This window comes from Nicotiana sylvestris, chromosome 1, assembly GCF_000393655.2.
Source record: "Nicotiana sylvestris chromosome 1, ASM39365v2, whole genome shotgun sequence".
Taxonomy (NCBI): Eukaryota; Viridiplantae; Streptophyta; class Magnoliopsida; order Solanales; family Solanaceae; genus Nicotiana; species Nicotiana sylvestris.
The window spans coordinates 16398415-16411601 of NC_091057.1; the positions used below are offsets into that span (position 1 = coordinate 16398415).

Here is a 13187-nt window from a genome sequence, read left to right on the forward strand (position 1 = left end):
CAAAAATCGGAGTTCATTTGACCCCTCAAATCACCATTTAATTCTCTTAAGTTTCAAGCCCTAAACCACCATTTTTGTCCATAAATTACTTGAGTTTTCAGCTCTAATCCATGTATTTAACTTGGAAATAAGTAGAAACAACTCACCTTTGATGCTTGATGAAATCCCCCTTGAAATTCTCTCCAAAATAATCCAAGCCAAATGAAAGAAATGAAAGAAATAAGCCAAATCCGTGTTTAAAAGAATCTGTCCGTGCTTTCGAGTTGTACCTTGCACTTGTGCTATACACGTTGTACATCCTATTAAAATTGTTCCTTGTTGGACACCTTCTGTTTAAACACCCATAACGTCTTGTATAAATATCCAAATGACAAACGGTTTGAAGATTTAGAAACTAGACTCAAAGATCTTTAATTTGATAGGTTGTACACCATATAACTCTTTATATATCCCGAGATATGAGCTTCTAAATCGGCTCCATGAAATCAGAAAATTTCTGGAGAAACTGCTCCACCAGTCATCTTCAATCAATCATAACTTTCCCTACAAATGTCCAAATTACGATTTTAGCTTTCTGGAAACTAGATATGAAGGGTTACAACTTTCGTTTTTAACTCATCTCAAAATTTCTTGTAGATCAAAAGATATAGGTCTCCGAAGTACGCTCCACGACTGCACATTGCTGTCCAAAGACAGCTTAGCAGCAGAAATTGCAGCAGCTTTTATTTTCACTAAAAAGGCTCTAACTCCATCATACGAACTCGGAATTAGACGATTCTTGTTCCTATGAGTCATAAATAATAATAAAAACACAACCCTTCAATCGAAACTCAATTTGGAGCTCGTTTGCCCAGTTCAATACCCATTTCGCTCGTTAAACAATTAACTCACATTTCACGTCAAAAACCCAATCGCGACTTGATGAAATTAAACTAAAATTTCCAGATCAGTCCTATAATTCATGATTTATATTTTGGAAGTCTCAAAATCAAATTTGGATCTCTAAAACTTAAAATGGACCCTTGGATCATTACATGCTTATGCTCAAAACGGCAAAAATCTTCCAAAAACTCTTCCAAAACTTATCCGAGCCTCATGGGACCCTGACCAAAAATGCCAACATAATTCATAACATCATTAAAACCTGCTCAAATCATCAAAACACCTCAAACAACATCAAATTACCCAAAACTCATCGAATTCAAGCCTAAGATTCCAAAAACTTCCGAAAATACACTTTCGATCAAAAACCCGACCAAACGATGTCCGAATGACCTGAAATTTTGCACACACATCACAAATGACATAACAAAGCTACATCAATTCTCGGAATTCCATTTTGACTCCCGTATCAAAATCTCACCTATCAACCGGAATTCGCCAAAATACTAACTTCGCCAATTCAAGCCTAATTCTACATCGGACCTCCAAAATTACTTCTGATCACACTCCTAAGTCACAAATCATCCCCCGAAGCTAACCGAATCATCGGAATTCAAATCTGATCCCTCTAACACATAAGTCAACGTTCGATTGACTTTTCCAACTTAAACCTCCTTAAAAGAGACTAAGTGTCTCAAACCTTACCAAAATCATTCCGGAATGAAATTTTGCACACAAGTCACATTCGACATTACGGACTTGCCCCATCTTTCGGAACCGCATTCCGACCCCGATATCAAAATTTCCACTTCCGATCGAATTTTCTCAAAAACCTTCAAATTTTTATATTTAGCCAAATGACTCCAAAATGACCTACGGACCTCCGAATTCACTTCCGATCGCGCTCCCAAATCCAGAATCACCATACGGAGCTACTCCCAGTCTCGGAATCCCAAACGGACATCAATAACACTGAAATGCATTTTAAACCAAACTGATGCAATTTCTTCTAAAATGCTATCTTCCACAATAGGCGCCAAAACGCTCCCGGGTTATCCAAAACCCGATCCGGGCATACGCCCAAGTCCGAAATCATCATACGAACCTGCTGGAACCTTCGGATCCCAATTCCGAGGTCGTTTACTCAAAATTCCAATCCTAGTTCATTTCTTCAATTTTAAGCTTTCAAAATGAGAATTTCCATTTAGATTTGACTCCAAACTTCCTGAATTTTAATTCTGACCATACACACAAGTCAATATACCTGAGATGAAGCCGCTCATGGCCTCAAACTGCTGAATGATGCGCCGAAGCTCAAAACGATCGGTCGGATTGTTACAAAGACATCATATGGACCTACTCGTGCGAACACATCATTAAAATAACATGTAAAATCATGAATTAAATCTCAAAACTCAACATTTTCATCAAGAACTCTCAAAGTTCATAACTCTTTAACCGAAAGTCCAACTCACATCAAATAAACTCCGGTTTTCACCATACTTCACAGTTATCTTTCAAATACTATAACAAGTTTGTACCAGGCTCCGGAACCAAAATACGGGCCCGATAACATTTGTTTCAAACATTAATTCTTTTCTTTATTTCTTAGATAATTCAATAAAATAATTTCTTTCAAAAATTGATTTCTAAGGCTTGGGACCTTGGAATTCATTTCCGGGCATATGCCCAAGTCTCATATTTTACTGCGGACCTCCCGGGATCGTCGGAACATGGATCCGCGTCCGTTTGCTCAAAATGTTGACCAAAGTCAACCATAATCAAATTTTTAACTCTAGAAATTTCTATTTCTCATATTTTCACATAGCAGGCTTTTCGAATATAGGTCTAGACCACGCACGCAAATCAAGTTGAAGTAAAAGGGAGGTTTTTAGGCCCCAGAACACTAAATTCACTTGCAACACAAGTGATGACCTTTTGGGTCATCACACAAAATGTCAAGAATTTAAAAGAGAAAAATAAAGTAAAATACTTACCTTAAATCCAGAATTTAATCATGAAGGAATTTCATGGAACAATTGACAATCATTATGCTCAATCCAAAGCTTCTACTCAATTGGTTAGAGTCTCGTGCTGATAACGTGTTATAAAACAATAAAAGAAGAAGAAGAGTATTGCAGAGCAAAGTAGAGAAAGAGGATTCTTATTGATATAAGATGATTTACAATAGAATAGAACCCTCTATTTATAGTAAGAGGATGACTTAGCCACTAAGTAATAAACCCTAGAATCTCTCTAAATATAGACATTCACCATAAATAAAATTCGTATTTTCAGTTTTAATTTTACAAGATTTTCATTTCCTTCTCTATTAGAACACCTATGCACCATCCAAAAATCTCTGAGGCTTTCCCCAAGTTTGCTTCTTCTTCGTCAAGTTTTATTTATAATGTATCAGTGTGTGTGTGTGTGTGTGTGTATATATGTAATGACCCAAAATGTCATCTTTAAATTAAATAATCATCTTGGTATTTTAAGACCTTGAAAAGCAGTATCAATAATTCCTCGACTTGCGTGTGCAGTCCATATAATTTTCCGGAAGGTTTTTATGTGAAAAATGGATTAAATTGTGAATTAGAGCTTTAAAACTCAACTGAGTTGACTTCGGTCAACATTTTGAGCAAACGAACTCGGATACAAGTTTTGAACATTCCGGTAGTTCCGTATCGTGATTTGAGACTTGTTCATGTGTCCGAAATCGAATTCGGAGGTCCCTAAATCAAATTATCGGCAATTAATGGAATCTAGAAATCTAAGGCTAAAGATTTCTTAAGTTTGACCGGAGATTTGACTTTTGAGCAAACGACCCCAGATTAGATTTTTGATGATTTCAATAGCTTCGTATGGTGATTTTTGAATTTAGGCGCATGTTCGGATTTAGATTTGGAAGTCTATAGGATAATTTGGCGCATTTTGGCAAAAGTTAGAAAATAGAAGATTTTTGAAAAGTTTGACCGAGGGTTGACTTTTTGATATCGGGGTCAGAATCTAGTTCTAAAAATTTTTATAGCTTCATTATGTCATTTATGACCTGTGTGCAAAATTTGAGGTCAATCGGACTTGATTTGATAGGTTTCGGCATCGAATATAGAAGTTGGAAGTTCTTAGTTTCATTAAGCTTGAATTGGGGTATGATTCACGGTTTTAGCATTGTTTGATGTAATTTGAGGCATCAACTAAGTTTGTATCATATTATGGGACTTGTTAGTACACTTGGTTGGGGTCCCATGAGGCTCGGATAAATTTTGGAAGAGTTTGTGGAAGATTTTGGCGTTTTGAGCATAAACATGTAATGATCCAAAGGTTTATTTTCAGTTATAGTGATCGAAATTTGATTTTGAGACTTCTGGGATTTTGATAATGAATTATTGGAGTGATCTGGAAAGTTTGATCTAATTTCATCAAGTCGCGATTGAGTTTTTAACGCGAAACATGAGTTAATTGTTTAATGAGCGAAATGTGAATCTCACTAAGCAAATGAGCTCCGAATTGAGTTTCTATTGAAGGACTATGTTCGTATTATTATTTGTGACTCATAGGAACAAGAATCATCGAATTCTGAGTTCGTATGATGGAGTTAGAGCCTTTTTAGTGAAATTAAAGACTGCTGGTGCAACAGATCTGGTGTGCACTTTTAGCGACCAGATTTGACCACTTTTAGCGACGGGAGTTGACTTTTAGCGACCAGAATTGGCTTTTTAATGTTGTTTCTATTTTTAGCTCATTTTGACGTTTTTTTGGTGAAAGAACACGGCTTGGGGCGATTTTTGAGCAAGAAATTATGGGAAATCTTGAGGTAATTCAGTTGTGATCATTTCTACTCCATAATATTGAATTATCATCGAATAATCCGACTAGATTACATGTTTTTGAGGTGTAAATTGGGATTTAGACCTAGGGATTTGAAAATAAGATTTGAAGATTTGGAGGTCGTATTGTTATCGGAATTTAGTAATTTTTGTATGGTTGGACTCGTGGCTAAATGTGTTGTCGGATTCCAAGACGTGGGCCCCACGGGCGATTTTGAGTTAAATTTCGGATTTTGTTGGAAAATTAGTATTTTCATACGAAATTAATTCCTATAATTGGTATTGACTGAATTGAATTAACTGTGGCTAGATTCGGGTTGATTGGAGGCCGATTCGAGGGGCAAAGACATTTCAGAGTAGGAGTTTTGCTCGGATTAAGGTAAGTAACGGTTATAAATCTGGTCCTGAGGGTATGAAACCGTGGACATTGTGTCGTATAACTATTTTGGAGGTGACGCACATGCTAGGTGACGGGCGTGTGGGCGTGCACCGTAGGGATTGTGACTTGGTCTGTCCCGCGAGACTGTGGAATTAATTGGCCTACTGTTTAATACATGTTCCCTCAGTTTTTATAGAAATTGACTGTACTTCATATTAGAAATCATGTTTAGGCCTTATGTGATCATTGTTGAGACCTGCAAGGTCGTGTACTTACTTAATTAGCTGTTATTTGCTGTTTTGTACCCAGTTATAGCTTTTCTTGCTTATTATGCCTCTATCTTTTGTTGTTCATTGTTGATACATGACATTACCTCTATTTGGGCTGTTTATATGATTTGAGAGCCCGAGAGACTGGAGAGATTGATGACTGAGTGAGGTCGAGAGCCTGATCTGTGAGGATATTTATGGGATCGGGCTGCATGCCGCAACATGTTGTTACTGATTTATGACTGAGTGAGGCCGAGGGCCTGATCTGTGAGGATATTTATGGGATCGGGCTGCACACCGCAGCATGTTGTTACTGATTTATGATTGAGTAAGGCCGAGGGCCTGAGTGATTTATGCCACGAGGTGGCTTGTTATAACGCTTGGGCTGAAGGAGCCCTTTCGGAGTCTGTACACCCCCAGTGAGCGCAAGTACCTACTGAGTGCGAGTGCTGAGTGCGAGTGTCGAGTTCTAAGCGACTGGGAGGAATAAGTGAATGTGAGGAATGAGTGATTGTGAGGTTGGAGTGAATGGGAGGACAGAGTGACTGTTATTCTGAGAAAATACATTTACTTCATTACTGTTGCATCACAGATGTCACATCACTGTTTTGAAAATTATTGGAAGATATTATTTACTGCTCAGTCAAATTTGATATCTGGTTTATTGAGTACGTACTGATGTGACTTAAACTGTTAAATTGAAAGTGTGACTACTCTTATTTGAAAGTTATTGAGATAACTCTATTGTATAGCTCGTCACTACTTCTCAGTTCCTTATTTATTTCTGTTACTTACTGAGTTGGTGTACTCACGTTACCCCCTGTATCTCGTGTACAGATCTAGACACTTCTGGTCACGGCGGTTGCTGATTGAGGAGTCAGACTCAAGAGACTATTGAGGTAGCTGCATGGCGTTCGCTGACCTTGAATCTCCTTTCCTTTCATGTTGTACTATTCTATATTTCCAGATAGTGTTTTATCACTTGGATGTTGTTATCATTTAGATTCTCATGCACTCAGTGACGCCGGGTTTTGGGGATGGATTGTTTAGTACTTTTGGAGTTATATTCTGTTCTAAAAGGTTTTATTTAATATTAACTGCTTCCGCCTTTATTTAAAAGTTCTACTGTGTTGAGATGTTGAGTTGAGGCTTGCCTTGTACCATGATAGGCGCCATCACGACAGGTCAGATTTTGGGTCGTGACAATATATATATATATATATATATATATATATATATAGTTTTATATTACATAACAATGGTAGTTGCCTACTCAGCAGAGATGGAGTAATATTTTTAAAAATATTACACATACACCAGTATAAACAATAGAAACTGTAACCAGGATAAAGACACGATTGAGCGCAAACCAGAAAAACCTGCAAGAAAATAAGAAAATATGGAATAGAGCAATAAATATGGAATAGAGTCTTTAAAAATTTAAAATAGAGTCTAATAGAGTCTTTAGATTATAATCTTCTTAGTACCAATATGGAATAGAGCAATAAATATGGAATAGAGTCTTTAAAAATTTAAAATAGAGTAGAATAGAGTCTTTAGATTATAATCTTCTTCTTAGATGGTATGATTGATGATATGATAATATTAAAATTATCAGATGCAGTTGTTTTCTATATATATCTGAACAAATACTACTATTCTGTTGTAGATATATAAAATGTTCAGCTAAATCTATTATCGAATAAAATCCGATTTCCACGTCTTGTTTAAACTCTTCTACACTTGAGGTAAGACTTCTAGCAAATATTTCTGGAATATTATTGTTACTTAAATTAATAGACATTAAACATTTGTTTTTTGTTTTTATGGTACGGTAAAATTTGTAAGGTAAAAAGGTAAGGATTTTTTACGGTAAAGAAATTATTTTTTGTGATTAAAAACTTATGTTGTAAAATCCTACTCGGTACTCTCTCTCTTGTTCTATAGACCTGTATTGTTACAGTATTATCTAAATTATGAACTGAAATTACTCCTTCTATACTTTTTTTTTCACTTTACTCTGTTCATCTCTTCTTCCCAATCTTTTAAAGAAATAAATCTATTCTTAACTCTTTTTTCTTTAACCTTACCCTGGCCACAGTTAAACACATATACCCATTATTGGTTATTTTCGGATTTAACTTAACCGGTTTCTCCTAAGAATTTATAGGCTAATCTATCAAAATTGTTTAGAAATTGGAAAGATAACCATATACTAAGAGTGATGTCTGGTTATTTACAAACTAATTAATTGAAGGATAATAAACATAAAGCTATAATAACATAAAACTGTAAAAACCGGAGTAATATCTAGAAACATAATTTAGATAAAGATAAGTAACTTACATGTTTACAGGAGAGAGATTTCCCTTTCGGGAAACTCGAAAGAGTTTACTGGACTTGAGAATTAAAAACGAACATACTTAAGCCTAAGAATTTATTTATTTTACAGGCTTGAAGGAAGAACTACTAAGACATACATAAAGAAATATTTTACAAAGGTATAATACAAAGTGTTTGGAGAATGGTTGGTGATGGAGGAGGGTGTTTTGATGGTTTTATATATATATATATATATATATATATATATCATTGTATATCTTTTTGGGGATTTCCTTTGAATAAGGATTCCTTCAAAGTTTGCTAAAATTTTGGGTCCTCTTAATTCGATTGACTAATTTTGCACAGATGGAGAGAGAGATGAGATTTTTTTGATATATTTGGTAACCAATTACTTGTACCGACTATAATGTAAAATATTATAATAATTTCTGTTATAAGTTATTATAGTGGTAATCAATAATTAAGAAAATGGAGCATTTTTAGGGGCTAATTATATGGGATACGTTTCAGAATGTGATTCCCCTTAATATGTAATCTACCATATTTTTAAGTATATTTTTTGTATATTGTTGTAGAATATGTTATTTTTTTACTAGTTGTAAATTATGGAATATTTTATGAATTCAGAAGTAATTATGAAAATTTCCCTTTTATTTCGGCGACCTACTTGAAAGATTTAATTGGGCTTCAAGGCGGCCCAATTTCAGGCTGCAGCTTAGCCCATTCCCTTTTCCCTTTGTATTCATTTTTTTTTTGGGCTTATGATAGGATCATTTTGTGGGCGAACGGCACAAATAGCCACTAAAAGTTGTGGCTTTTATTTTAAAGCCACTGTTTTCAATGTATTTAGACTTTAGCCACTCCTTTTAAAAAACTTATACCTGACTGGACGAAAATACCCTTCTGGTATAACTTATACCTACGCTATCAACACAAGCAGCAGTTACACAAAGAGAAGAAGCGAGCAACAGCAGCAACGACGATCAACTGAGGACGAACCACCATTTCTCTTCCCGATTTCAAAAATTCAGCAATCTAATCCAAAAAAACAACATAGATAAACAGTAAGTTGTAATTTCATGTGTTTCTATCAATTTTTATTTCGCTATAGTTATACTTTTTTAGATCTGTATTGATTTGATTATATATTAGATAAGAATTTGATTTTTTTGAATTTCTGGATTGATAAATTTATAGACACCGTCTCCTATGATAATTCTGCATTCCGGACATAGTGTCTTCATTTTGGAAATTGAATTCAAAACAATAAGAACACTAGGTCCTTAACTTTGATTCTACTGACCTCATTTTGCAAATTGAATAAAAAAACTTAAGGACAAAATGTCATTCACTTTGTTGTTGTTCTTCTGTATACAAAGTCCTGTAGCTTGAGTTTCAAATTGTATGTTTTAATTTCTGGTTCAAATGTTAAGGACTGACAGTCCTTAACTCTTAAATACATGTTTAAATGTTAGGGACTAGCAGTCCTTAACTTTAAATTCCATGTTTAAATGTTAAAGGACATGCAGTCCTTAGCTTTTAATTTCTGATTCAAAAGTTAAGGACTGGTAGTCCTTAACTTTTAATTCCATGTTTAAAACTTAAGGACTGACAGTCCTTAACTTTTAATTTTAATTCCATGTTTAAATGTTAAAGGACAGACAGTCCTTAGCTTTTAATTTCTGGTTCAAAAGTTAAGGACTAGCAATCCTTAAGTTTTAATTCCATGTTTAAATGTTAAGGACTGACAGTCCTTGGCTTTTAATTTCTGGTTCAAAAGTTAAGGACTGACAGTCCTTAACTTTTAATTCCATCTTTAAAAGTTAAGGACTGGCAGTCCTTAACTTTTAATTCCATGTTTAAATGTTAAGGACTGACAGTCCTTAGCTTTTAATTTCTTGTTCAAAAGTTAAGGACTGATAGTCCTTAACTTTTAATTCCATGTTTAAAACTTAAGGACTAACAGTCCTTAACTTTTAATTCCATGATTAAATGTTAAGGACTGACAGTTCTTAACATTTAATTCCATGTTTAAATGTTAAGGACTGACAGTTCTTAACTTTAATTACATGTTTAAATGTTAAGGACTGGCAGTCCTTAACTTTAATTACATGTTTAAATGTTAAGGACAGACAGTCCTTATCTTGGTCTTGCACTTACAGTACACCTGTTCTTAATTCTACAAGGATTGCTTTATAACGTATGTCCTTTGTTTCCCATTCTCTTGACTTGTAGGATGGAAACAATATGCATAATAGTTGTTTTTAATGGTAGATGGACTGAAGACTATAAATATCTTGATCATCAAACAAAGCTTTTCCTAGCACCTGAGTCAATTTAGTTTGAAGATTTCGTTAAACAGATTTTTGAGCTTATTGAATTGGATAGAGAAAAGTTTGAAATAGTGATATGGTTTGATATCAACCTTGGAACAAGCAAAGGAATGCTTGTATCCAAAGATTTAGATCTTCACACATGTATAGAGTTGCTAAAAACTCATTCACTCTTCAAGAGCTGTCGTTTCATAGTTGATATTTCGGAAAGAGTTTTTGCATCAACAAGCAATGAACATGCCAACACAAAAACTCAACATGACAATCAAGAGCGATGCCAACAGATAGTTGAAGTAGATATGGTTGAAGCTCAACCATTAAATGAAGAGGTGCATCAAACATTTGATTCTATTCAAGTAGAAGGACAAAGCATTATAGAGATTGACAACGAACAAGCTTTGGGTATTCAAGTCTTAGAGAGTGCACCGGTAATCGAAGTAGTTGCTGACAAAACCTGCACTCAAATAACTAAACGAAGATCAAATTTGAAACAAAAAGAATCCCCAACTACGATATTAAGAGAAAATGCTTCTTTGGATCAAATAAAAGTCGGATCAGTATTTGACAAGAAGAAGAGCATAATTAATTGTTTTTCTAATGTAGCAATCAAAGGACATTTTGAATTCAAAGTTGTTAGATCAAGCTCAACAAGATATTCGTTGACATGCAATGATGATAGGTGTCGTTGGTGTGTGCGTGCTTTCAGAATTAAAGACTCAACATTATTCAAGATAGTAAAGCTTGAGAAAAAGCATGACTGCTCTGTTAACACTAGGAAAGTAGATCAAAGGCATGCTACTTCAAAGTTGATTAGTGGTTACATTATCGATAATCTTCGGGACCCAAGATTTGACGTTACACCAGTTTTTGTCATGGCAGAGATGCAAAAATTGCATGAACTAGACATTGGATATCACAAGGCATGGCGTGCTATTCAACATGCTTCCGCTTTAATAAGAGGAAGTCCCGAAGAAAATTATGGATTATTGTGTTCATACTTGTATATGATGACAAGTAAAAACCCGGGAACTTATACTAACATAAAGATAGACGACAACAACAGGTAAACTATTTAGGACATGCTGTCTTTAGCCTTGTTAACTTTTGAGTTATAACCAGAAGTTGAGGACTACCTATCCTTAAGTTTTGAACTTGTAATTAAAAGTTAAGGACTTCCAGTCCTTAAGTTTTGAACTTTGAAATAAAAGTTAAGGACAGCATGTCCTTAACTTTATAACTTGTAAATGTAAGTTAAGGACTGACTGTCCTAAACTTCGGGTATTTTAACCTTGTTTTATATTGTATTTTCAGGTTTCTTTATATGTTTTACGCATATGGATCATCGATAGCTGGTTGGAATCATTGTAGACCAGTGATTGCTATTGATGCGACTTTTTTGAAGTCAAAATATCGTGGTGTTTTAATGATTTCAGTTTCAAAAGATGCAAATAACCAAATTTTCCCATTAGCCTTTGGAATAGCAGAATCTGAAAACAACAATTCCTATGAGTGGTACTTTAGTCAGCTTCGCAATGCAATTGGGAGCCGTGAGAATTTGATTTTTTTCTCAGACATGCATCAAGCTATTGCAAATGGTATTGTAAAGGTATACCTGAAAGTCATCATGGGATTTGCATCTATCATTTGGAGCAGAACCTAAAGCGAAGAAAGGTGAAAAGTGAGGTCATAAAACTTTTTCAAAGTGCTGCAAGAGTATACAAGCGTAAAGAATTTGACATATACATGTTAGATATTGCAAATGTAGATAAGAAAACTTATGAATACTTGATGGAAGAACCACCAGAAAGATGGGCACGTTCTTGTAGTCCACAACGAAGATATGACATGCTCACAACAAATATAGTTGAGTTGATGAATTCAGTGCTATTAGAAGCAAGGGAGCTGCCTATACTAAGAATGATGGATTTCATTCAAGTGAAGCTACAACATTGGTTTTATGAAAGAAGAAATAAAGCAGAAGGAACATTTTATGATGTTTCTTGTTGGGTAGAGGAGGAATTGAAGAACAGAATAGATTTAGCATTTACTTTGAACGTAAGTATTATGTTTTATGTTTATATTATGATTTTGACATTTTTTAACATAATGTACTCACTTATAATTTTTCAACATTGAAGGTCTTCCCTGTTGATTCATGGCGTTCTAGAGTTGAAGAAGAAGGAATAACTTTCTTGGTGGACTTAAACAAAAGAACATGTGATTGTTTTCAATTTCAACTTGATGAATTACCATGCATACATGCAATTGCAGCTATCGAGAAGAGAAACATCAAGAAGTCTGACTTTTGTTCGCACTGGTACTTAAAGGAATCTTGGCTGAAAACATATGAAAGACAAATACATCCTGTAGGACATACTGATTCATGGATTGTACCAGAGAGTGTTAAGTCACAAATTGTTAAACCTCCAGATTTCAAAGTGCCACCAGGTAGAAGGCAAAAGAAAAGGCATATTCCTGCTACCGAGCCATCAAAAATAACATTCAAATGTGGTCGTTGCAGAAGAATTGGTCATAATAGAACAACTTGTATATATTCTCCGGCACTCCATCCATTTTCAAGAAAGCATAGAGAAGAGTAGAAATATACACTTATGTTTATCGACTCTTTTAAGTTTTTGCTATAGATTGTATTCATTATTATTCTAATTTGAGCGGATGCCTAGATTTTCAATATTTATATCTTGTTACGTTCTTTTAATTTCTTTTGAGTTCAACAATTAAAAGTTATTAACAGGAGTCAGTAAGTTCAACTTGCAATTTTGAAAACGTAATGACTGTCTGTCCTTAACTTTGAATTTCAAGTTCAAAAGTTAAGGACATGAGGTCCTTAAGTTATAGTCTCATGTTAAAAACTTAAGGACTGTCTGTCCTTAACTTTGAATTTTAAGTTCAAACGTTAAGGATATGAGGTCCTTAAGTTATAGTCCCATATTAAAAACGTAATGACTGTCTGTCCTTAACTTTGAATTTCAAGTTCAAAAGTTAAGGACATGAGGTCATTAAGTTATAGTCCCATGTTAAAAACTTAAGGACTGTCTATTGTCACACCTCCTTTTTGCGCGCCCGCCCCGAAGGATAAATGCGCGAGGGAGTTTTTCCAATTTAAGTGACAATATTTGAAATGAGATTA

At 34.7% G+C, this 13187-nt stretch overlaps 1 protein-coding gene and 1 long non-coding RNA gene across 2 annotated transcripts; both read left to right on the forward strand.

Moving 5' to 3' along the window:
• Positions 1–9822: 9822 nt before the first annotated feature.
• Positions 9823–11696, forward strand: LOC138890836 (uncharacterized). The gene is made up of 3 exons (XM_070174028.1): positions 9823–9903; positions 10066–11099; positions 11348–11696. Exons 1-3 carry the CDS (start codon positions 9823–9825, stop codon positions 11694–11696), a joined length of 1464 nt encoding a protein of 487 aa, XP_070030129.1.
• A 252-nt stretch (positions 11697–11948) lies between these two features.
• On the forward strand, positions 11949–12728 carry LOC138878765 (uncharacterized). Its single transcript, XR_011402549.1, has 2 exons — positions 11949–12091; positions 12175–12728. It is a non-coding gene; the product is annotated as an uncharacterized lncRNA (long non-coding RNA).
• Positions 12729–13187: the final 459 nt, after the last annotated feature.